Source organism: Xenopus laevis, chromosome 4L (assembly GCF_017654675.1).
Source record: "Xenopus laevis strain J_2021 chromosome 4L, Xenopus_laevis_v10.1, whole genome shotgun sequence".
Lineage (NCBI taxonomy): Eukaryota > Metazoa > Chordata > Amphibia > Anura > Pipidae > Xenopus > Xenopus laevis.
Window position 1 is genome coordinate 119,389,029 of NC_054377.1, and position 27,166 is coordinate 119,416,194.

Sequence of the window (27,166 nt, forward strand, 5' to 3'; positions counted from 1 at the left end):
CATTGCTGGCACCTTGCCTTAAAGAGATTCTGCCACGGGAAAACAGTCTTTTTGCAAAATGCATCAGTTAGCACCCCTTTAGCAGTATTGTAGCACTCCTCCAGCAGAATCCTGCATTAAAATCCATATTTCTAAAGAACAGATTTTATTTATAGTATTTGACTTTGGGGCTAGACATGTTTTTCGTTTCCCAGGTGCATGTATTTATAAGAGGAAGATGGGGAGGCAAGTAGCCACTTTCTCACCATACCCTAACCATCTATTAACTTGCACGTCACAAGATAAGGAGCACTGAGGGGTGCAGGCTGCAACAGGTCCCATATTTACTAACTGCACACAGGTGACTATGGAGTGATTAAGTGAAAAACACTCCAAGGTATTATAACAAATTTAAAAAAAATAATAATTTTAAAGAAAACTGTAGGGTAATTTTTCTTATGTAGGTGCTAAATTGCTCCTGTGCAGTAGTAATCCATAGCATTTTATGCACAAAGAAACACTGGGCTGTTCCACTGGTACACTTTAGAACTTGCCTATGCCTGGTGCAAAGCAGCGCTTATATACGTTGCACCTCTCTCTGTATAAGATGCAAAATTAAAAATCAGCTCTTGGATAGCAGTGCAAGCTCCTTGACAACTAGCCAGGATCCAGCAGGAAACTGCAGCCTGCAGTTCTCCAGCTGTTACTGAAGTGGAATGTCATGGCACACTGGGACCTATAGTTTAACGACAGCTGGAGAGCAACAGGTTGCAAATCCCAGAGCCAGAGTATGGGATGTATGCCAGGACAGAGTGCTGAAAGGAAATCATTTCCCTAAGATACAAAGGCAATTAGCAGTATTTTAGCATGTGATTCTTTAACACTTTTCTTGTTATTAAACATTATTTACTCTAAAGATGACAGATCCTGATCTGAACTACAGCTCCCTGCATCTCAGCTAATCTGGCAAACAATATTAGGAGCAATTGCTAGTAACAACTGTTCTTGACATCCCTGATCTATTACAGTATGTTAGTATGACATTACTGAATGAGACTGCTTGCCAATTGCCAGCATCTGCCAACTTACCTACAGCAGATGTCATTTTCCCAGCATTAGGCTAATAAAAAAAATCTGAATCTTTAGAAATACTTTTGGGTCTAAGGGAAATAAAAGAAAAGCTACATAATCCTTCTGGGTCTTTGGCTGCCCCCGCCAGCAATTCCTTCCAGTGCTTCGCAGCTCTGCACAGTCTAAAATGATTTAACCGAGGGCAGGGTTTTATTCCCTCTGTGCCAACCTTCCCAGACTTTTATTTATACTGAATTAAACAATTATTCTGATTTATTGTGCCACCATGTTATGTAATAACATAGGGGAATCAAGAGATTATTTCTAAACAAACCAATTTCTAGAGCTGTTTTCTTATGTGCAGTAGGGACACACAGCCTATCTAACTAGGAATAAGCATATGCTATCATACTATCAAAAACCATACATCAGTTCCCACAATAGATCTGCATATCCAGTTATTTTATCCTGCATTTGGCCAAGGTGGTTTCTCCAGCATTTCACTGAAAGATCTTTACAAACGTGCCCATTGCAGTATTCCTAATATCCTAACAGTAGCAGTATATTTACTGGAGTGATCTGCGGGGGTAGAACACTCAATGCCAGGAGGAGATCCTCAAGACCTTGTCTCCTAACAATGTAGCATAGGTACCTAACGTCCTGCTACCCTGAATGGTGTTCCTTCAAAATGGCTGTTTTATAGCCTCTGGTGGCACCACACTTGATCTGGGGGGCAAATAATTTTTCCTTCTGGGTCCTTCTAGTTTGCTCATAGTCCTCTGCAGCTACTAGCATTACCTAGATGTATCTTCCACCCTCCCTAGCCATTCGGATAATTTCCTCACTGATAACAACACTGATGGGTAGGGTACCTGACTGGGGAGATTGATATAGGCCAGAGCAGATGGTATCTGGTATTTTCTGTAATAGAGAAGCTCATAATAGCTGTGAATGGGCAAATACTTTTTTGTTCCAATGTGAAAATATAAATAAGGTTTATATATTTATTTCCTGGACTAAACTGTAAAGTATTAGGGCAAAGCTTAGGACTGTCCTTAATCCTTGTTTGAATGCAGTTTAAAAAAGAAAAGAGACTTATAAATGGAATCCAGTATATTGCTTGGTTTAGTAGAAGTATTCAGACTAGAGCAGCAACAACACTAACATGATGGCATACATCGCACTAACATGGTGGCATGCTAACAATGTATTTAAAATAAGTAAGTGGCCCTTATTAGTGTAAAGGTCTTGGAGTAGACCATGGGTAGGATCACAGTAAAGATGCTAATAGCTCAGCAATACACAACTGTAACAAATACATCACTAATTCTAACTGTGCATTCTTATAGACAATTACAAGAGGTCCTCTGCACTCAACCCATTGTGAATATATTTAGGACATTTTGTGCCTTGAGCTACTAAAAATGCCTTACCCTTTAAACAAAACGTGGATTGTTTGTTCATATATTGCAATATATTTAAGCTGTCTAACTATGTGGAGTATTGTGTATTTTATTGCAAGTAGTGTCAATAACCAGCAGTTAACCAGCAGTGAAGAACATTACTTCAGCATTCAAAGTAATTGAGTTTTATTGGAAGAAATGCACCATAACATCACTTGCCTTATGCATCCTGGTTAGCATAAAGGTATTTTCAGCCAAGTGTACCATGATGTTTTTTGACCTAAAGGTACTTAGGGTACTTGGTACACTTAAAAAAAAACATGGCCAGGCTAGTAAAAGAACAGTGTAAGGCACTAAACGATATTTTCTGACTCTATCCATACTAAATGATGACATTCTGTACTCTGTACTTGCATATGATGACATAGTGCTCAATCAACATGATGGATAGACAGATAGATAGATAGAGAGATAGATAGATATTTAGATAGATGATGGATAGATTATTGATAAATGATAGAGGGAGAGAGAGATAGATAGATGATTGATAGATAGATAGACCGATAGATACTAAAAACAAGTATATAAAAGCATCTGTGTGCATACCCCTAACTCAGCCAAAATATTTTGTGGCTCTCACTGAAATGCACCCTACTGAAATCAATACTCTGTACTTGTTGACTGCCTCTATAGATATTTTTCTTCTTGAGAACACATTTTAAAAATTAGTCAATTATTTACAGAGTCTATAACTAATCAACAGATGAATTACCCTTCTTTTTATTGTGTTCAATTTACTGGAAAGCCAGAAAGCCAGCTTCTTTTCAATTTGTTTTTGTTTTTTTGGAGAAATTAAACATTTGGACTTTTTTTTAAGAAGTTAAATTAAGATTTACTTCTAGTTACTCAAAGAAGAGGGAATAATAACTGCATAATTAGGATGCCTTCTTTGTGAAATACAAATGGGAGAAATATGAAGTGGCAAGCTGATGAGGATAATATGTGCCTTAATGTCTTGCATGAAAGGATGAAAGACTGATCAGATCTAGGAGCAGAAGCTGTAAATTGGGATATATTGCATGTCTACTTATCGTTTGTATTTTATGCTTAGATCCCAAGCTTTGTTCAGTACCTATGACTCCAAATGGACATTTAGAAAACAGCCCTATTCCAACCCAACAAATCCCTACTACAATAATGAATTCATCAAGGAATTCTCTTCAAAGGGATCAAGTTCTTGTAACTGTTGGCTGCAGAAAGAGTAGTGTGATGTCTCTGGGGAGAACTTCCTATGACCAGAGGTCACAGGTAAGTGCAATCATTCAAATCGGGAACTTCAGCCAAAAAGCTGGACGGGTTCTTAGACTTCCTCTTGGTAAGCAAGAAACTGAATAGGAATCTGCTGAACAAAGGAATGAACATGATTTTTTAGAAATAATGTAACATCATGGGGATGTAGATAGACAATAAGGGGCTTATGTGATAACACTGGTAGACATTTTGCACCATTCCAGTAACCCACAGCAGCTGATCATCAGTTCAGTCAGAATAATGATAGAGTGCAACTGATTGATTGTTCTGAAATTCATGTTCTGGGCAAACTTCTGATTATGTCACAACAAAACAGTAAATATCAGTGTTCTCATAAATTCAACTTTAAATTAAACAGATGGGACCTCGACCCTCACATTGGGGAAGAAGCAGTGCTTGGGGAAGCCGGAGATCAAGCTGGAACAGTTTAGGGCGTCGTCACAGTATAAAGCCAAGAACATTCACAACTGAACATGAATCATTGTTGTCACGTGGAGAGGAGCAGAGAGAAAGGAGTCACTCCAGGAGATCCTCAAGTCTAAAGGACAGAAGAGCCATGTCACTCGATAATAAAGGCTCTTCAGATAATCCAGGTGATACAGCAACTCATCCCAACCATAGAGGTTCTTGCAAAGGCACATCTTTGGCAGAAGAACATCGTGAGTCCATTAGGAAAACACCTCCAATCATGAAGGAAGTCTTTCCCAAAATGAATAACCGCAAAGATAAAGAGGAGGAAGAAGAAGAAGAAGAAATAGATTATGTGAGTAAAACCCTTAACAGTTTTAGGACCAATAAGTCAAGTGCAGTAGACAAAACCTAATGCCATGGTGCTAATTTGACAACACCCTGTTTTACTCCAGGTCACCAAGGCTACTAACCTCTGCACTCCTAAGTGGGAATTTATAGACTTCTCAACTAACTTGACCTACCTATGTTTTACACCTAGATCAAGTCGATTTAGGATGTAGGCGAATACTAGCTAGTTCTTATTTACAGGGTCTGACTTCCACAACATTTACTGAGGCCCTCTCTCACCCCAGTGGTCTATCTTTTCACTGAGGCTTTGCCTATACTGAGATGCTAGCACCACTCTTACACGAGAAGAGCCCAAATTAGCGAACATGTCTAACCCCTACATTATATATACCACTAAAGGGAAACCATCTGACATCTCTGTACCTGTGTGAATTTCAAACCCACCTACAGTTCGTGCCTTTACCTGGATGGGGCTTAACCCACTTCACACCTGTCCACACAGATAGCAGTCTTCCAGTATAAGAACTAGCAACCATGGGGGAAGACTAAATCCCTGCTTCACTATATTTCTGTGAAATAAACTGATGACAATAGAAAGCGAGTAATCATTTTTCTTGGTACTGTACTCAATTTTACAGCAGTCTAAACACTGGGATATGTTCGGAAAGATTACCAAGAGACAGTGAAGTGACAGATTTTTGTATTGTGACAGTTGGTGGCTCCAATTCAGTGTAAACAAATGACTAGTAAAAATGAAATGAAGAGATGTTCCTGGTCATAACAATTTATTGATGATCACTCTGCAGAGTTTGTGCTTTCGGATCCGAAAAATGATTGAAGTGTACAGACCAGACTGGTGTGTGTTACGTGAAGACTGGTCGATATTTATTTTCTCCCCACAGAACAGGTAAGTGGCCTTTATTCAGCATTAAATAAATCTATCTCTGCTTTGTTTACTGATGAGGATCTATGTACCTCCAGCTACTGCTGCAAAAAGCGTATTACCCAAATTTCATTAGCATGTTCCTTTCGCAGTAGTATGGGTCTGAATTTTTGTTTATGAGAACTCGGAAAGAGAAATGACTGGCAGAAAATGTTGATTCCATGTGATTTTACCTACAGGGTTAGCAATGACCTTATTTAACAGATAACAAGCAAGAGGAATGGAAATGAATCTATTTCTTTAGCAAAAAAACTGCCCTGATGCAACAATACATAATCCTCTAATTTGCCATTAATTCTACTTAATTACGCAAATTCTCATTAGTATTAGGCTTTAAGAAAAAAATCCTCTGGTTAAAGATTTGCATGAACTCAGTTTTAAATATTCCAAAGAATCTACCGAATTATAATCAGAATTCTCTTATCCCAATGCTGAAAACACACATGGATTTACCCTCAATCCTCTCTTAGTTCATTAATTGCCATGAAAACAGTAAGAGGTGATTCATGCTACACCTCGAGAGCTGGCAAAATATATAAAGTGGGCATTTTTACTGCAATCTGAGCTAATACTTTTCAGCTGGGAGTATGTACAGATGTTGTTTCAGATTCTTCCCTTTTTTATTTCATTTTACACAATATTATGCTATGTAACATTCAGGCATCAGGTTTTAATTACCGGAGTATTGCACAACATAATCTGGGAGAGATCACTACTAAATCCTCAAGCTGGTCCTGCAGTCAGAAAATATGTGCTTATCTGTTTCATGCAGGCCTAATCTATTACTGTTTTCAGTACACATTAAACTGATAATAAAGGGAATAGCAAGCAGGGTAGCAGTTGAACTGGCATTTTCTGCATTGCCTATTGTTGGATCTGTCATGCATCTGATTCCAAACATCGATTGGTTCCATGTAGGTTCCGCATCATGTGCCAAACAATAATTGCGCACAAGCTTTTTGACTACGTGGTCCTTGCCTTCATCTTCCTCAACTGCATTACAATCGCCTTGGAGAGGCCTCAGATAGAGCACAAGAGTACGGTGAGACACAGCTCCCATTAATTTCTTGGTTGGTCACTGCTTCAGCCCCTCTGTGCTGCTTGTGCTTCCATAGTGTTATTCTGCATACCTATTTCCTATGATATGACATATTCATTTGCTTTTAAAATCTATAAACTATATTTCCCAAGGTATCTCTTACAACTGGTTCAATGTGTGATTGTCCAACATTCATGAATAGCAGGCAGGTTGAACCAATTTTCAGAAATCAATTTCTCCGCTGAACTGTTGGCAGGGACCAAGTTCATAAACAGTGCAGACTCTCCTGAGATATAAGGGTACTTGATATACCTGAGCACTCACCAGCCACCCAACAACACCACCCAACAGCAGCCCTTAAACTGATTAAAAGCATGCCTAATTTAAGTTGCCCTCTACTTGCACTTTAAAGTGTGGGTTTCTGTTAATCTACATTAATTACAATAGCCACATGAAGTCCCCACTAGAGCTGTGCACTGACACAGTCCATTTATCTTGAGGAGGGAGGATCAGTTCATATTCCCTAACCAAAGTGTGCACAGCCCTAGTGGGAATGCTATACAGTAGATTAAGAGTTTTTTGTAAATTGAGAATTTGATTTCTGCAAGCTGCTACTAATATTCATGGCAATGGACTGTTTCTCTCATTTATCTTTTTACAGGAAAGGATATTCCTGAGTATATCAAACTATATCTTCACAGCCATTTTTGTAGCTGAAATGACATTGAAGGTAAGTCATTTATTTTGTGTCCAATGGACTGAGAGTTATCTTAGTGATTAATGTACTTCTCATTTCTATGGAAATACATTGCTTCTTATTTCTGTTGTAGCATAACACATCTTCAGTTTTCCTTCCCTGTCATTCTGTAGGTGGTCTCTCTGGGACTTTACTTTGGGGATCAAGCTTACCTCCGGAGCAGCTGGAATATTCTGGATGGGTTTCTTGTCTTTGTATCCCTTGTTGATATTGTGGTGTCCGTAGCATCAGCTGGGGGAGCAAAGATTCTGGGTGTCTTAAGGGTTCTTCGGCTTTTGAGAACATTACGGCCTCTCAGGTAAGGGGATGAAAAGTCTGTGCCAAAACCATTTGACTGCTTACAGACAGGTCATGTTTGCAGACATTGTGCCACAAAATGCTTGACCCTTTCGTAGCTAGAAGGGTTAGCAATATTCAGAAACAAGAAAAAGGAAGTGTTTATTCATAAAACAACTTGGTGAGGCATTTTGTGATAAACGTGATAGGCCATTTAGGGATATCTACAATTGGCCCCCTACTTTTTAGATGGATTAACATCTTCTCCAAAAAAACAACATTGTATTATAAACTTGTAAAATATATTTATACTTTATACAGTATGCTGTGAGGAAATGGAAAACAAAGGTTTAGGAAAATTGTATTAGTTTCTCTAATTTTGCCAAAAAGGATGTTCTTCAGTCTCCCCTATGAAATAATTTTGCTAAAAGCCTTAATTATTTTTATGAAATGGATAGAAATAAACCATAACGTAGTGTGAGTAGATGGCCTTCAAAATTTCAAGACTTTTCAGATCTTTAAAAAAAGATCAGACTTTTTGGAGTAGGGTTTTTTGAACAGACAAAGTAGGGGAAATTGAACAAGTTTGCTACTACTTAAGCAAATGTCTAGATCTCATGCTATAAAATGGTTACAAAAAATGATTGGTTAAGAACTACTCTTTAGGTTACTAATATGAGGTGAGTAATTGGACACTTGCCTTTGCTTATTGTTTTACAGAAGTGTAGACACTACTCATTGCCAGCCAGTGAGATGCCATGTTATTGCTTGAGTTTTATAAACTAAAACACAATATATTTAAAGTGTTATTTTTCCCAATCAGGGTTATCAGTAGAGCCCCTGGTCTGAAGCTGGTGGTGGAGACCTTGATTTCTTCTCTAAAACCCATTGGAAACATAGTTCTGATCTGCTGTGCCTTCTTTATTATTTTTGGAATCCTTGGTGTGCAGGTAGTACCTGTGATTTCTTTGCTGCCAGCTCTGTGAAATGCATGTTTTTTATTTAACAGTGGAATCTGTGCTTGATTGTATACTGAATAAGAGGGCAACACTATAGAATGTGACATAAACTAATAGGTTGCTGTAACAAAATCTGCTTTCCCCTGCTACTGAAATCATTCCGCACTCAATCAATAACCCCCCAGTAGGAACTGTACAATTATATCAGCTGTTCTTTGCTGCTGGGTAATTGAAATGTCCTTGGTCGGTGATACCTGATACATTTATGATTAACATCAGGTCTTTAAGCTCACTGACCAGAATGACCTGGGCACCGTTATCAATGGTACCACAGGACATCTGCCTCAAGAAAACACACACTTCCAAAATGGTGTGCTAGGGACACAGAAATATACATGTATTGTGCCACATTGCTTATCGGCACTCCAATTAATGCAAAAAGGTATCATAGAAGAGTGAAAACATAGTCATGGAAATATAATTTTAAGGGGGAAATGTAATAAATTGAATTTTAAGGGCAATGAAAACAAAAGTGGTGCAAATGTTTGTGAATTTTTTGTTCCGATATACCTGTGCTGCTTATAGTCATTCTGGCCTTTATGATGGTGACACACTAGTTGGTAAAGCACTTGAAATCAATTTTCTGTTTACATGTAGATCAAGACAAATATCTGACATAATGCTGACATAAAGTGACTTACAGTTTGAGAAATATATATATTGTATATAAGTGATGGCAAAAGACAAAAAATGTCAAAGAAGAAAAAAGGTTTATTCGATCAATGTTTCGGTCCCACACAGGAACCTTTGATATTTTTTGTCTTTTGCTGTATAAATCCTGTGAGTGCCATCACTTTATACACTGTATTTGCACCCAGGGGTGTGCAGCTCATACACGCTGCCTTATACATATCTATCTATCTATATATATATATATATATGATCCATCCACAAACCGCACTCCAGGGACTTGTAAAGTGAAAAAATTATGTTTTATTACCAACGTTTCGGCGCCTTCACTGGGGCCGTCAGTGAGGGCGCCGCAACATTGGTAATAAAACATCATTTTTTTCACTTTACAAGTCCCTGGAGTGCGGTTTGTGGATGGATCATGTATTAATGTGTTGACCAGCACCCAGGCGGTTGTGAGTTGCCATGAGTGCACCAGTTTGACTGTATATATATATATCTATATATATATGTATATATGTGTGTGTGTGTGTAATAAATCAGACCATCAACACTGGGTTTTCTTATTCAAGACAACTGTATTAAAGAGTGCATACATATAAGAAAACCCGGTGTTGCTGGTCTGATTTATTACATATGGAATGACTTTACCTTGCACCCGGGGATACATATAAAGAAGCAGTGTGCTGCCCTACTGAAATATATATATATATATATATATATATATATATATATATATATATATATATATTATATACTGTATTTTCACAAATGCAAAAATATATCATGTATTGTTCCAACGTTTCGGTCCCTCAGAAGGTCCTTTATTCAGTCCGAAACTTCTAAGACTTTAGGATTATAATAAACTTTACTTGATATTTTAAAATACATACATAACTGCATTGTAGTGGAGTATAGCGAAGACCAGTATCACATGTGTTGATTCAGACATGCAAGGAACCAGAGAGCATTTGATATATCGTATGAGTAGCCCCATTTGCATGACAATACGCATTTGTGCATTCTCACAGCTATACCTAAGAAGAAATGATACAGTGTCATTATGAATCATGCGCTTTTATTGTTACTCTCTTTTTTCTAACTCATTGCAGCTTTTTAAGGGTAAATTTTTCTACTGCCTTGGTGTGGATGTTCGAAATGTCACCAATAAGTCAGACTGTGAGGCAGCCAATTATAAATGGGTGCATCATAAATACAATTTCGATAACCTGGGACAGGTAATTGCTTGCAACCAATTCAAGTGTTGTTTATTCAGTCTGATGAATATTGCAAAAACCTGTATGCAGAATCAAAAATAACATCATTTTTATCTCATTTCAGGCATTAATGTCACTATTTGTCTTGGCATCAAAAGATGGATGGGTTAATATAATGTATAATGGACTAGATGCTGTAGCAGTTGACCAACAGGTACAAAAATCTGAAAACCAGGATACACACCTTGAGATTACACAGCACATCTAGAGTACTCTTTGTGTAATTGCCTGAATGTGGGATTGTGTTATTTTAAAGCCTTAAGATTAATTGAGAACTTCTCCTCCTCATGGTATAAAACCAATCAGCTTGTATATGTTTAATAATAATGCAATCGCAGTTTAAAACATAATCTAGTTAAAGAGTTGAACTATGTAGGTTGCTGGTATAGACTGTGGGACCCCCGATTAGTGGGAGATGTTTACAGTTCTTCAAAAAGTTGAATTCTACCATTCTTTCCTATTGTACTAACTGAATCAAAAGAAAGTAAGTAACTTTATTGTATTTTCTGTGAGATAAAGGAGAGTTACCACAAACCTTTAATGGAAACTTTGCACATCATCTTAATGCATATCCAAAATGTTCAAAGTAGGCTTCTGAAAGTCTTCTTCTACCCAACTAAAAAGGGTTTCTTTTCATTCCAGCCAGTGACCAATCACAATCCATGGATGTTGTTGTACTTTATCTCATTCCTGCTGATTGTCAGTTTCTTTGTGCTGAACATGTTTGTGGGTGTCGTGGTAGAGAACTTTCACAAATGTCGGCAGCACCAGGAAGCCGAGGAAGCTCGAAGACGAGAAGAAAAACGCTTGAGACGCCTGGAGAAAAAACGAAGGAGTAAGAAAAAGCCTAAGTGTTTGGTCGGTTCGTAGTAGATATGTCTTCCTAATTCTTTCCTCCTCCCTTCAGTGCTGCTTTTAGTTGCCATATCACGCACATTTTAGATTTTAAAGGACAGCTCCACTTAAAAGAATACTAGAAAGGAACCTGAACAGGTCAAGTGTCTATTTAATTAGCATAAATGTGGGCTCAGTTTTGTGTTCAACCTAATGCTTTTTGTTTGCATTAGTAAATGAGGTTTAGAGTTTCTACGCTTTTATGCCCAACTTTCCACATTTAACTAGCTGCATTATATTACAACAACATTTTGCAGTCTAATCAAGCTATTTTGTTTGCTCCCTTCATTTAGACATATTTGTTTTCTTAGGTCTGAATAGGCGTCAACCCTGTCTGCAAGTCTGATGGGTTTATTTGCCTGTTTTATTATTGGCATTTCCCCTGCAGGCTGAATTGGGATTTTTTGTTCAACAGCAGCTTGAGCTACTGAAAACCCTGATGTGCTGTGTATTATTTATCTTCATAATACACCAGTGCCATTTAGGCTGTAGTTTATAATTGCTATTCCATAAAAGATGATCTTTAACTGAAAGACATACTTAGGCTCTTTCACAGTGACTTTCATTGCTGGAGGGTTCAGAAAATTCTGTAAATATTAGTTTGCATGTCTATGTCTTTTTCTGTTTATGTGCATCCTGGTTGTTAGCCCTAGACTGGGCCATATCTGTCTTTTTAACCCCTATTAGCCTGTGTTTTGTGTTTTTGCTCATTGTATTAGAGCATTCTAAAAAATATTTTTCACAATGGCAGTTGTATCTTTCTTCTTTCTTGTACTTGACATTCTCTGCTAATCTTTCTTCCTTATCAATCCTTTTCTCCTTATCATGTCTCCGTGGGATTTGTCCTTAATGCCTCTCTCTATTCTGTTCATACAGAAGCCCAGCGCTTACCGTACTATGCCACCTATTGTCCTGCTCGTCTCCTTATTCATTCCGTCTGCACCAGCCACTACTTGGATATTTTCATTACAATCATCATTTGCCTTAACGTTATCACAATGTCCTTGGAGCACTATAGTCAACCAAGGGTATGTCAAATGGTTTTGTTTATATGATATCAATACCCTAAACAGCAGTTATTTACACACCAAAGTACTTTAAACTTTTACTTCACACCCAAGAGAGCCTTTCGTCAATTATAGACTGTTTTCCATTTGTCCAAATGGATAAATAAGATACAAATATTTGCATATTGAATTCATAAAAATGAGCACACAGTACATTTTCTCTTCCATTTCTCTGGAATTTCAACAAATTGGCAGAATAGGAAAGTAGACATTTTTGGGGGTAAAAAGCACCAGCACCTTCCATCGCCACATGCGAATGGGAAAATGAAATGGCAGTGTTGGGTACTTCTGCTCCAGCAGAGGAAACTACTAGTATACTCGTATAGAATATGCTATAGCCCTAATCCCCAACATATGTAACTGCCATAGAAAAAGCTAAAGGCATTTTGTATCATCTTGGTAAAAAAACACACTTAAGTCACTTAAAGTCTACAGCAGCTTAAAGGAAAACTATAACCCTCAAACAATGTAGATCTCTATTAAAAGATACTGAGTAAAACAGCTCATGTCTAAAACCCTGCTTCATGTAAATGAACCTAATCATAATAATATACTTTTTTAGTAGTATGTGCCATTGGGTAATCATAAATAGAAATTTGCCATTTTAAAAAATAAGGGCCGCCCCCTGAGATCGTAAGATTCACTGTGCACACATACAAACCACATGTTAGCTCACATGAGCCAATTAACAGACAGAGTTCTGCCTTTTGCTTCCTCACTTCTTCCTGTTACAGTTAGTGTTGTAGTATTTCTGGTCAGGTGATCTCTGAGGCAGCACAGAGACCATCACGAAATGGTGGCTCAAGGCAAGAGATGTAAAAGGACAATATTTATGTGAATATATATTCCATTTTGGTAAGATTCTTTAATATGTCATTCAATTTGATATAAATTATCTGTTGCTTAAGTATTCATTTTGGGGGTATAGTTTTCCTTTAATATTAAACTGCAAATATTTTGACCAAAATATTTATTCAGTCTTTTGACACATGACATTAACACCATTTAAATTCATACTAGTTGGAAATATTACAATATAACTATATAATGATGCTCTTGATGGGCTTTCCTTGACTGGTTTGTCCAAGTAAACTTTGGAGAAGCCGCACACCACACACACCCAAAGGTTCTTATCCTGGTGCCCAGTGATAGAGGAATCGGCCGCCTCACAACAAGGGTAAGAAGAATTGACAAAGGGGCGTGACCCCGAAACGTTGCACTACTGCATAATAAAATTGCAAGGGCTTGCCCTGCTACTGCAACTCCTGTGTGCCGGTGAAATTCTTCTTACCCTTGACTGGTTTGGACATGTCTCCAAAATCTTCCCAAATCATATTCCAATTAGGGATGGGCGAATTTGAGCCGTTTCGTTTCGCCAAAAATTCGCCGCAAAACATTTTGACGCGCGGCTAAACTGTTTTGACGGACGTCTTTTTTTTTTACGCACACCGCCATACAAGTCTATGGGCGTCCTTTTTTTGGCGAAACGAGGCGAAAAAATTCGCCCATCCCTAATTCCAATACTTCTAATTATCCTGCCAACCTTTACATAAATTACATTTAAAAAGTCAGGTCAAGCATGGGAAAAACAGACAGAGAGAAGTATGACATTTTTATGCCCACAGACATTTAAATGGAAAATAAATCTAAAAAACAATAGTGCAACTATACTTGTTAAGAAAATCAATGGATAATAGGAGTATAATAAATCTATTTCACAAAATTCTTTATTAATGTTTTCATGTTACAGCTATTTATAATTTTTAAGTTCTTCAACCTAAGTTGAAGGAGAGTGCCAATCTGTTAGGCACCCCCACAGTCAATATATTAACTAACCTTTGACTCTATCGAAAAAATGAAAATTTTATATACGTTTCAACATACTGAAATAAGAAACTTTCTAAATATAATCAATTAAAAATGACGTGCCGTTTCTGAAATAACAAAGTTTGTCTTAACTCTTCCTTTCTCAACATCTGTTTCTCTTCATTCTGTCTTCATGCAGGAGTTGGTGTCAGATTTTGATTGACAGTTAGGGGCAAATTTACTTATGGTCGAATATCGAGGGTTAATTAACTCTCGATATTCGACTGCCGAATTGAAATCCTTCGACTTCGAATATCGAAGTCGAAGGATTTAGCGATATTCCTACGATCGAACGATTAAATCTTTCCAATGGAACGATTCAAGGATTTTAATCCATCGATCGAAGGATTTTCCTTTGATCAGAAAATTGTTAGGAAGCCTATGGGGACATTCCCCGTAGACTAACATTGGCCTCGGTAGGTTTTAGGTGGCGAACTATGGGGTTGAAGTATTTTTTAAAGAGACAGTACTTCGACTATCGAATGGTCGAATAGTGGAACGATTTTTAGTTCGAATCGAAGTCGACGTAGCTCATTCGATGGTTGAAGTAGCCAAAAAAAACATTCGAAATTCAAGGTTTTTTCCTCTATTCCTTCACTCGAGCTAAGTAAATGGGCCCCTTAGATCCAATATATCTTTTAGGAGGGCAAATGGTTTAGAGCTGACTTGAATAACTGAAAAAAAACCAAAATATAACAAAATAACTGACTTCGGCACAAATTCTGCATGTAGAGAGACAAGATTTCTGGTGGTTTTAAATAGTTAATAAATCTTATAGGCAAAAGGAGCTCCCTCCAAAGGCAATATTAGACCTAACTGGCAATCAAAATCCTAACTTCTGCATGAATAGAAACTGGGGAGAGACCAAAGCTGAGGTGTAGAGAGTGAGGAGTAATTTAATTATTTAAGAAACCTGCCAGAATTTTTTTTAATTGATTATATTTTGATTATTTTTTTTATTTTAGTATGATGAAGCTTATTTTAAATTTTGATAGTCATGATAGTTCCTCTTTAAAGGAATACAGATGTGAGCTTCAATTATTGCTTTCAACTGGCATTTATTTGGCATTTTCAATGAATCCTTACCCTGAAAGCCAACTGACTTAGACATACGTTTCATCTAGAAACTTAAAGGCCTTTTGTCTTATGAGTGTACCATACTTCATTATATATTATTTGTAATCTAACCAAATTACTACATTATTGCTTTTATCCTTGATTCTCTTGTTAGTGTTCAACATTTTCAGCTTAACTGATAAGTATTTCTGACTCATCTTGTAGAGTTTGTATTGCAAGCATTGATAGAACAGTATAGGGCAGTGTATTAAGCTATTGGTTTATGTCTTTAATTCTCTGTTTTGTCTTCATTGTTTTGTAGTCTCTTGAAATTGCTCTAAAGTACTGTAACTACATGTTTACTACAGTCTTTGTACTTGAAGCTGTGCTGAAGCTGGTGGCCTTTGGATTTAGACGTTTCTTCAAGGACAGGCAAGTTGTGCAGCTAACAGACATAGGATACATTATAAAAAAACATCATCACTTTAAAAAGTGAAGAGGTTTAAAATAATTTTGAGGTTTATATGACAATCCTGGGTTGAACCAGCTCTGGGCATAAATCAAGCAAAGGAGGAATATCACACAGAGTGAAAATTCTAAAGCGTAAAATCAGAGCAAATGGAAAGCTAAGGGAAATGCATAGTTACTTGCACTTCATTATATTCTGTAATTGCCCTGGAAATTTCATTCCAATCTCTGAGTTCTCCTACAACCTCCCGTGTGCCTCTTGCAACATTAAATCAACGGAACTGCTTAAACTTGAAGACAGAAATATCAGCTCTCAGCCCTCCAACAATAAAGGTGGCTTGCCCAGTTCCTTATCTACATAATACTGTTCTTTTCCCTCAGCGGCAGGTCCGTTGGACACTCATCTGTAAACATGAGCAAGAATGCAGGAATAATCCAAGACGACCTGTATTTTAACATTATTCATGAAGATTTTGCAGCATAAATTAAAGAATACTATACACAAGAGTCCCAGACACCATAAATAACACACATCATGTAGAAATCACCAACTCTAGGATTGCCCAAGTTGCTGGTGATTTGGCGTTTCATGTCGACACACCAAAGGTTTTAAAAAAGTAAAAAGGCACAGAAAACAGCAACAGAAATACCAATGTTTGGTTGTCCAGATCCACCACATAAAATCCACTTTTTGATTTAGCACACAGTAGATTCACTTGTAATGTAAAGCATATACCCACAACTGTTTGTACTAGTATAGCGCTCCTAGGTTTTTAAAGGGATACTGTCATACTGTCAGATTTTTTTATATTCAATTTTGAAATCTGACATGGGGCTAGACATTTTGTCAATTTCCCAGCTGCCCCAAGTCATGTGACTTGTGCTCTGATAAACTTCAATCACTCTTTACTGCTGTACTGCAAGTTGGAATGATATCACCCCCCCTCCCTTTACCCCCCCAGCAGCCAAACAAAAAAACAATGGGAAGGTAACCAGATAGCAGCTCCCTAACACAAGATAACAGCTGCCTGGTAGATCTAAGAACAACACTCAATAGTAAAAACCCATGTCCCACTGAGACACATTCAGTTACATTGAGAAGGAAAAACAGCAGCCTGCCAGAAAGCATTTCTCTCCTAAAGTGCAGGCACAAGTCACATGACTTGGGGCAGCTGGGAAATTGACAAAATGTCTAGCCCCATGTCAGATTTTAAAATTGAATATAAAAAAATCTGTTTTCTCTTTTGAGAAATGGATTTCAGTGCAGAATTCTGCTGGAGCAGCACTATTAACTGATTCATTTTGAAAAAAAATTTTTTTCCCATGACAGTATCCCTTTAAACAAGACACAAATGTTGGTTAGTTAATTTCTTACATAAGCAAAGAGGACTTGCTCCAAAAGGCAGGCAGGATGTTGGCTTTGCTAACTCGGGATCAATCAACACCTCCCATGATCACACAACTTAAAGTGGGGGATGGCACCCTTACTAACGACCCCGCAGAGATCAGGCAACGTATGGTTGCTTTCTATGCCGATTTGTACCAATCTAAATTAGACCCAGAGGGTACTGCAACTGAGTCTTTCCTTGCAGGTTTGTGCTTCCCAGAGCTCCCAGCAGACTGTGTGGAATTTTTAGATCAACCCATCACAACGGTGGAAATACAGGAAGCTATAGGGTCATTCCCGGTAGGCAAAGCCCCTGGAGCGGACGGAATCCCTATAGAATTCTATAAACTTCACTCTGCACTACTAGCCCCCCATCTCCTTAAAACTTATAACTATGCTTCCCACCATAACAGTCTCCCGGCCTCCATGTATGAAGCCTCCATAATCCTTCTTCCTAAACCAGGGAAGGACCCGACTCTACCTGAAGCTTATAGGCCTATTTCCCTTCTCACTGCTGATACAAAAATCTTGGCGAAAATCTTGGCTAGAAGGTTGGGGAAAGTGGTTACTCATATGGTTACGGAGGATCAGACAGGATTTATTCCGGGGAAAACAACGGCGCATAACATCAGAAGGTTGATGCTTAACCTTACCATGGATCATTCCAATATGGGGCAGAGGGCAATAGTAGCCTTGGACATTGCCAAGGCATTCGACACTGTAGAATGGAGTTACTTATGGAAGGTATTGTCCGCATTTGGGATTGGTCCTTACTTTATCTCCCTTGTCCAGTTACTATATGCGGCCCCTACGGCAGCCCTACGAATTAATTCATTGTTAACCCCAGCTTTTGCCTTGACCAGAGGTACGAGGCAGGGGTGTCCCCTCTCCCCATTATTGTTTGCCTTGGCTATCGAACCGTTAGGCCTTGCAGTCAGGCAGAGTCCTCGGATTTCAGGCTTTCAGATACGGGGAAGGGAAGAGAAAATACAGCTATATGCGGATGACACGCTGATTTACTTGGGGGACACCCATGCCTCTCTCACTGCCCTTCTGGACATAACTAAGGTTTTTGGAGAAATCTCTGGCCTAAAAACTAACCCCTCTAAGTCAATTATATTTCCAGTGGACCCAGAGGTGGGGGATGGTATTAGGGCAGATATACCATTACTGAAAGTTCGGCAATTCACATATCTAGGGGTGACGGTGGCATTGCCGGTGTCATCTTATTATGATCTTAACATAGCTCCATTGTTGCAATGGGTTCAGCGTAGATTTCAAGTTTGGAAAAATTTGCCACTGGGTCCTATGGGCCGCATACAGACCATTAAAATGATTATAGCTCCTAAACTATTGTATGTACTGTGGCACACCCCCCTTATAGTACAAAACCGCTTCTTTCTTGACCTGGCTGCTATCTTTAGGCGGTATATATGGGGTACCTCCCGAAACAGACTGTCCTTAGCCTCACTCTGTAGACCGAAGGATGAGGGAGGCCTGGCGGTCCCTGACATGCACCAGTACTATGTGGCAGCACAACTCTCGCAACTGTGGTCTTTGAAATTCGCTGGGCCAGGGGAAGCAGTGTATCAGCTGTGGCAGGAGATACTACAAAGTGACCTGCCTCCCTTTTACGCCCTAACGGCCATAAATCCAAAAAATGCTATGCTTTCTAAAACCAACCCACTTCTACGATTGCAAAGAGACATTGTCTCAAGGGTTCACCATCTAACCAACCCGAAGGGTCTAGACCCGTTTACGACCTTATGGTATAATGCTAAATTGACCCCGTTGGATAAACTCGTAGTTCCTAGAATCTGGTTAGAGGCTGGGATCTGTTGCCTAGATCAGATATGGGATGAACAAGGTATAATTCCATTTGATACTCTTAAGGAACAGTTCTCCGTCCCCTCATCCCAGTGGCTGACATACCACAAAATGAGATGGGCAGTGAAGAAAGCACTTAAACCAGATAATTTTAATTTACGGAATACCCCTGTGGCTGAGGTGTTTAGACAGGATCAACCTAGCCACAAAATTTCTAGTTTCTATAAAGCCCTGCAAACCACTAATCTGCAAAAATCCTCCCTAAAAGTGAGAGACCGTTGGGAGGCAGATCTCTCACCATTTACTGATGAACAATGGGAACAGGTACTTCATACACCTCTTCGGATTTCTCCTATTTATAAGTATAGGATATTACAACTGTACTTTGTGCATAGGGCCTATTACTCAAGAACAGTACTACATAAAATCAATCCAGAGATCTCGCCAGCTTGCTTGAGATGTGGTGCGGCCGAGGGCACGATTCTACACACTTTCTGGGCTTGCTCGGAAATTGTACCCTTCTGGGTAGCGATTCAGAGCCGTATCACTAGGATGCTAGGGTTTGAGATACCATTGGATCCCAAGTGGTATTTACTAGGTATGGACCCCCCAACTCCTCTAACGAACCCAGCCCACACTATGGTTCACAAATTACTATTCTTAGCACGTAAAATCATAGCCCAACACTGGAAAGCCCCAGACCCTCCTTCCTATCAGCTGTGGTTGAAGTCGGTTCAGGACTTACAAAAAGTGGAGGATTTGATTGCTAAGAGAAAGGGTTCTACTAAGGCTAACATCGCTATTTGGCAGCTTTGGATCCTGGAACATGTCTGATTACGCCTAGGGAGCCGGTAGTAATTACCTAACGCTTGATTAGGTTACAGCCCACTTATCCTACGCTACAAGATAGCGCACAACTTTTTCAGATACGAACAGCCTTAAGGTCAAATCATAGGATGCAGTTCATTTCAGGGAAATGCAGTTTGTTTATGTCTTTGCTGTCCATAACCATGTGAGTTTACAGTGTTCAGTGGATCCCTTTCCTAGCGAAAATTATTATGGTTCTTCTGTAAGTTGAGGTACAATGCTTATGAGTGTCATGTATGTATCTATTTGGTCAAGATTCTGAGATTGCAGGTTATCTAAACCCAATCTGCGTATTGGGTAATGTTCCCTTTTGTATGTGCACTGAACTGTGATAATGTTTGTACAACTATTCTGTTTATTTTTTTTTTTTTTCTCTCTCAATAAATCTCACTTGAACCAAAAAAAAAAGAGGACTTGCTCCACATTCATGTGAGTCAGATCTAGACTCCAGTTCAGCCTAATTAGACCTACTGGGGAGGTGGAGCAAGTCAAGCTATTAATGGATGTACAGAAATAGCTGTAAAAACACCATGACAAACTGTAACCCTTTAGAATACTAAAAAAAAGTTACTGATGCTGAAAAAAAGAGTTCCATGAAATTCAAACCAAAATGTCCATTTATCCAAACGATGGAAAAAATTACCGTTTATATTGCTTATAGTCTAAAACAACTAGAAGTTTGAGTATGGCAAATAAAAACATGTTTTCAGTGAACAATGTATATGATTTTGCAATGAGCAGCCATTACTTTTTACATTATACCATATGGTCTTAAATCCTGTTAACCTGCTTGTGTTTCATATAGAAAGTAAAACATAGATTTTTTTTAGGGAACTCAAAGCTTTCAGCTGCCTTTTTTTGTTCTCATTAAAAAATTGGCATTTCCAGTGACAGTGGTTGGGAATGTCCATGATATGCTTGAGTGCTTTGTTATATATTTGCCTCAGTTTGCTTTAGTTCTCCTTCTTGTACTATGACTCTTGATTCATGTGGGGATTTGTGTGACTGGAATGCATTGAAAGTACTTGCAGTGTGAAACTAGTAGTATCCTTAAAATGGTATACTTTTACATTTATCAATATGTCATTTAAGCCCTAATTCTTTCTCGTGACCTTATGTACATGTAATTGTTCAATATTATTTTTCTGAGTTCACCATAGATAAGTAAGTAAGCAAAGTATCTATAATGTGACCTCCTAGATGAAGGTTAGGGAAGCACACTCAGCATTAGACTGGGGCTGCTACCTCATTGGCTCCCAGCCCCCTGTCCCAACAGCAAAGCCCTCTCTGGCCCACCTGCCCTAGCCGCAACCCCCCTCCATGCATACCTTTTTTCTTCTCACGGCCACTACCAGGACCATGGAGGAAGGATGGTGGCAGCGACAATTGTTTCAGAGAGGGGCTCCAGTGCGACTAGGCAGAGTAAATATGATCCCAGCATACAGAGTAATTCAGGAATCCAATGTAGCCAATAACAACAGTTTAAAATATAGGGGTCATGTATGAGCACAAGTGCAGCTGGACTCTAAACCCTATTCTAAACGTATTTGCATCAAAATGCACTCTTTGCACTTCCACGTATCTGCACATGGTGCCGCTCAGTCCTTCCTGCCTCCCATTCTGAAGCGGAACCAGATGGTAACTCCAGGCTTCCCTTTGCGCCCTGCTTCAAAAGCCACAGCACAATGAATGCACACATCACTCCGAACACCATAAATGTCGCCGAGCAGAAAACTTTCAGTGCAGTTTTTTTTGATTTGCGTTAATGCGCACACCCAGATGCGTTTATTTTGACACATGGCCACAATTTGGTCTGGGGCAACACAATAGCCCTGTTGTGACCACAACAATGCTGGAATTCTGGGGGTAAACGCTGCATTATGAATAACAAAAAAAACCATGGGGATTGCAATCAAGATTGCTCTTTGCTCACTGTACTTACGTTAGTAAATGACATATATAGGGTATATTCCACAGGGCTGAATACATTATTATGCAATAAAGTTTTTTAGAAAACATTTTGAGATTTCCGGACATCAGTATATTGAAACCAGAATAAATGTATCTTTTAAATGAAAAGCTTATTTTAGTAACGGGCAAACTTTTAATTTGATAGTACTGTGCAATTTATCGTTGGACAATGATCAGTTAATACGCAGCTTGTACTTACAGAATTGACAGCAAATAGTGATTGCTTTGGTGTCTGACTGGTGCTGTATCGCTAGTCCTGTTCCTAGAGTATTTTGAGAATCCTGTAATTAACTGGGAACTATTTGTGTTCCTGATCAGTGGGGCGTACAAGGGATAGTAGAGAAGAATGTATTCAGACTTCATTAATGCTGCCCCCTACCCCAGTGAACAGTGTAATTAGCTGAGCTGCTTATATGGGGGGGTTGCTGCGAAGTGAAGCGCCGCAGGCTTGTTTGATGATCTTGCTCCGCTATGTGTAAGAATTGTCCAATGGTTACTTCTTATACTGACTCCCATGTGACAAAGGAAAATCCCCACTGACAAGATGTAGCACATTTGTACTCATTCAGCCTCTGAAAGGATTTTAACCCTTGTGCACCAGAGCATTGCTTTTCCTCACTCATTATATTGCATAGAAAATCAGCTTATGAAGCGCTTTGTAAACTAACCATACAGACCACAATGCCAATCTGTATCTGGTCTGCGTTCAGCTGGGTAAAGAAATCGAATTGCTGCATTAACCTCATCCACCCTCCCACGCACACACATATATAACTTTATTTATGTATGTATAACTATATTTGTAAAGCTCTGTTAAGGAGCTGCTGTGCCGTACAATGCATAAAAGCACAATATAAGTAAAAGTACAACATATATAAAAGTACACACAGGGAGGAAAAGTTAGACAATAAATATACACAGTACAGAGAGCTCATATAAGGACACAGCGCTTAAGTGCTATGTGGTAAGTGACACAGTAGGAAGGAGGTCCCTCCACAGTCTAAGGGGGTTATTTGTCAAAGTCTGAATTTATCTCAATATTTTCAGCTACAAACGGCGATCAAATCCGCTCGTTTTTTTTTTTTATTTATTATTACATTTTCCCGAAAATTTGTTTTGCGGGAAAAAAATCTGATCCGATTTCTTCTGTTTTTATCATCTGATTTTCACCGGAAACTCAGATTTTTGCCTGAAAACCCACGAAACCCAGCACACATCAAAAAATCATAGGGACTTCTCCCATTGACTTCGACATCGACAGGTCTGAGATGCCGGATTTTCTAATTCGGACTTTTCCATCCTCTGTATTTAATAAATTCCGATTTTATGAAAAAAAATCTCCAATTTTTTTGTGATTTTTGCATTCAGAGTTTAGTAAATAACCCCCTATGTGTGCGGTCTACATATATATATATATATATATATATATATATATATATATATATATATATATATATATATATATATATATAATACCCATAAATACTTTAGGAATATTGCCATTCTTTACAGAAAAATAGATATTACCTGAATAGTTGGTAATGGATTTTTTATATATAACAGGGTTTCCGTAATTTGCACCATGCCTAATATATACTAAAGCATATTTAAACAATGACATTTCTCATAGGATTGCATGGATTTTTGCTGGATTAGTTAACAATACAGAGGTATTAGGGGTCATTTACAAACACAAGTGTGCAGCTTATTGTCATTTTTGCCCATAATGTATTTTTTTCCCCCAAAAGTACAGTATAAATGTGTCCACACTTCTTGTGACCACCACAGTTGTGTCTGATGCATCAAAAGTAAGTTCAATAGGATGAGTTGCTGTATTCCTCAAAAACAAGTTATTGAGGACGGAACAAAACAGGTTAAAATAATATAGTGTAGTAATTCTATAAATAATTTAAAACACCCTTTGTGCTGTTAAGTGATTAATTAAGTGGTATAATTACCACGTGCTGTTTTACTTCCAAAAACAATAACTATAGAAATAGATACAAACAATAAACTTAGTGGGGGTCATTTATCAACACTGGGCAATTTTGCCCATAAGCAGTAACACATGGCAACCAATCAAATTGTTGCATTCACTGTTCTACCTGCAACTGGCCGAAGAAAGCCACTCACCGATTGGTTGCTATAGGTTACTGCCCATGGGCAAATTTGCCCAGTGTTGATAAATGAGCCCCAGTGTATGTTGCATAAGTCGCAACACATAGTAATGTGAATTATAAGGAACCGTGTCACTGTGTTGCCGATTTGGCAAAACTAATCCTGCTTATTAGACCAAGGTGAGATAAGAGAAGATAGAGAAACTGTAGTTTGGTTCAAATGGTAGTCCCCCAAAGGGATAGGATCCTCTGGTGGTATATTATACTCACGAGAGGGAATTAATTTCAGACAATTTAGTTAACCCCTTCTTCGATATGGGCCTTCTTGAATCCTTGGTGGACATAAATTAGAGCAACATGTGTAGATACTTTTAAAACATTTTAATAACTAATTAAAAGATACACTCACAAAATTCGCTTGATAAAATCACGTGTAAAATATTTTTGAGATCTCACTGCGCTGCTTCCAATGTTAGCGTCCTCTATTAGCTGCTGCGCGTGTCTGCAAACTTGCCTCTGCCGTCTCCAAAATTCAAACTGTCTCCACTAACGCGTTTCGCCTGTCGGCTTCGTCCCAGAGTGGTGACGTCCTCTCTTTGCAATCGCTCTTTCAAGTCCACGTCAATTCAAGTTATGTCAAACTTTATTAGCCCTGTGCAATGTTCTTATCTTATTCTTGATACTCTTTCGCTACATTTATAGAAGTCCCAAGGGGTGAAGTACTCAGCTTCAGAATATTGCAACATCCAAATCGAGATAGCAAAACTAATACATGAGATAAAAAACTGTTTCCATAAATTAGATGAAATCGAATACTTATCATATCAAAATCATTTTAAAACTTGTTACAAATAAAACTTGTTACAAAAACTTGAATACAGCAACTCATCCTATTGAACTTATTTGCTTGAACGGGAAGAGGAGAGCCCGACTGTGTTTTTGCTGGACTTTGGAACATACCAACCGGGACTTTCATTATTTTGGACTTTATTGCATCAAAAGTAAGAAATGCTCCAAAAATGGCATTTCTGCGGTTTGGAGCATTCTTGGTAACAGATTACTAACTACCAGATTTCTGTACTAGATCAGAACAGAATAGGCACCTTGATACTGTCCCCCCGCTTGTCATTTGTTCATCTGATGCCCAATTCACTTCATAAATATGGGAACTGCAGGGATATGCACAATTCCTAACTAAATACACAGTAAACAGTGTAGGACTGGTCCACATGGAGACCGAGAGAAGTCCCTAAAGAGTCCTTCTTCCCCTGTAAAATACAGTCATAAAACATATGAATAACTATTCCATGATAGTCCTGCTTAATCTTAATGTGCTGTCTATTATTCTGTATGCTCTGCAACTGCTGGCAACTTTCTGTGTCCCCTGAAAGAAATCCCTTTGATCCATCTCAATCAATGATAAGATTATAACATGAACAATGTTAAGGGGAAAATAATATTATTTTGTGAGGTATACTTTGAAACCATTGCTAAAAAAGTATTGTATATGTATGAGCTGAACTGTTTAACTAAGATTCTGCTATATATTTATATACATAGTTTATTTGCTGTTTGTTTTATAACTAAGGTGGAACCAACTGGACCTGGCCATTGTGCTCTTGTCTGTGATGGGGATCATTTTAGAAGAAATTGAAATAAATGCTGCTTTGCCCATCAATCCCACCATTATTCGCATCATGAGGGTGCTACGCATCACCAGGGGTAATAAAGCCTTTTTTTCAGTTAATAATCAATATCATTATTAGGACATTTAAAAAGTGGCACATTATCCTTTTATGTAGTGCTCGGCTTTGGTATGTCAGAGCTCCAGGTACTTGACTAAATGTTTCCAATTATTACTTCTTCCTTGCAGTGCTGAAGCTGCTTAAAATGGCAACGGGAATGAGGGCGCTACTGGACACTGTGGTACAAGCTCTGCCTCAGGTAATGAAAGAATGAATCCCCCCATCTAGCATTTACTTTGTTTAGATGAAAAAGTGGCTTTTCTGGCATGTTTCAGGTGATAATCAAATACAACGGCCCAGACAAAGATGCAGAATGATGACAAAATGGCCCGAGTCATAGCTTTTCTTGTTGATGCCAATGGGAAACACCCTGTGGCAAGCAGGGAGCAAGTTGGGGTAGTTCTACAAGTAATGGAGAAAAAAATGGCTACTGTAAAATATACCTTAACTCGGGCAATCAAAAGAGCATAGTGACCGAAGGCAGTTCGTCTAGCATGGAAGGTGGGGAGCAAAGTACACAAAATTGCACTTTGCACCCCGATTTCCACATATATCTTGTTGGGGTTTAGTCACTCTATATAGTTTTAATTATTTAATAAAACCTGCTAATTAGAAATCAACAAACCGTAGGGACCTATTTCGAACATTCAAATGTCTATTTTTTTCCTCTAAAAATGTGTGATATTTAAAATTTCTCTAAAACTCTAGAAAGTTGAGATTGTAAAAACCACAGAAACTCTAATACATAACGTTGGCATGTAAAAGCAGTCGAGGTCCTGTAGAAGTCAATGTTTTTAGGCTGAGCCATTCTGACTTTTAGAGATTTTCAGATTGCCCAAAAAAATTCAAATTTTTTGAGGTTTTTGAGATATTTGTGTTTTTTGTGGATTCTTCGGGTGTTTTCCATTGATACTTTTTATATTCAAATCTTTAAATAAATAACATGACATTCTTGATTTTAGAGGAATAGAGTTTTTTAGTTTTTTCAATAAATAATGTAGGATAGGTCTCACTGCCAAGGTAAGCAATGGAACAGCTCCCCATTATATGCAAATAAGAATATTTTATGCGGGCCGTAAACTGCTTCAGTGTCTAAGAGAAAAATGGGGTGACAATCTAATGATATAAAGACTATTTTCCCATTACAGGATCCTTTAACAAATGACATTTTATTGCGTTTTAATATTGTTATCATGGCGACTTTGAAACTTGGAATAATTTCTTCCATTGTCAGTTACATTTCATTCTTTGGTGATACTTCTTAATTTGCTCATAATAGCACCTCTCCATCTCCTCATAGCAAATCTGTTTTCTAATGACTTTCTGGCAGTTTAGTCTTTGTGCCAATGCCTTGTGCTGTATGAACGTCCTCATTTAACTCCATCACAGTTCTGTTGGCTCCATATATGTCTTCCCGTTCTAATTCCTTGTTGGTAT

The 27,166-nt window shown here is 38.3% G+C and overlaps 1 protein-coding gene across 2 annotated transcripts in view; it reads left to right on the plus strand.

The window, feature by feature from the left end:
- Positions 1 to 27,166, plus strand: part of cacna1i.L (calcium channel, voltage-dependent, T type, alpha 1I subunit L homeolog) — a 177,907-nt gene that overhangs the window by 128,858 nt on the left and 21,883 nt on the right. For both annotated transcript variants that reach the window (XM_041590722.1, XM_018258841.2), the window contains exons 14-27: positions 3,565 to 3,761; positions 4,123 to 4,527; positions 5,330 to 5,430; positions 6,385 to 6,508; positions 7,167 to 7,235; positions 7,376 to 7,560; positions 8,362 to 8,488; positions 10,300 to 10,425; positions 10,529 to 10,618; positions 11,107 to 11,299; positions 12,235 to 12,386; positions 15,670 to 15,779; positions 25,573 to 25,706; positions 25,858 to 25,928. In XM_041590722.1, coding sequence (XP_041446656.1) covers positions 3,565 to 3,761; positions 4,123 to 4,527; positions 5,330 to 5,430; positions 6,385 to 6,508; positions 7,167 to 7,235; positions 7,376 to 7,560; positions 8,362 to 8,488; positions 10,300 to 10,425; positions 10,529 to 10,618; positions 11,107 to 11,299; positions 12,235 to 12,386; positions 15,670 to 15,779; positions 25,573 to 25,706; positions 25,858 to 25,928 — 2,084 coding nt within the window. The remainder of the gene's footprint in view (positions 1 to 3,564; positions 3,762 to 4,122; positions 4,528 to 5,329; positions 5,431 to 6,384; positions 6,509 to 7,166; positions 7,236 to 7,375; positions 7,561 to 8,361; positions 8,489 to 10,299; positions 10,426 to 10,528; positions 10,619 to 11,106; positions 11,300 to 12,234; positions 12,387 to 15,669; positions 15,780 to 25,572; positions 25,707 to 25,857; positions 25,929 to 27,166) is intronic.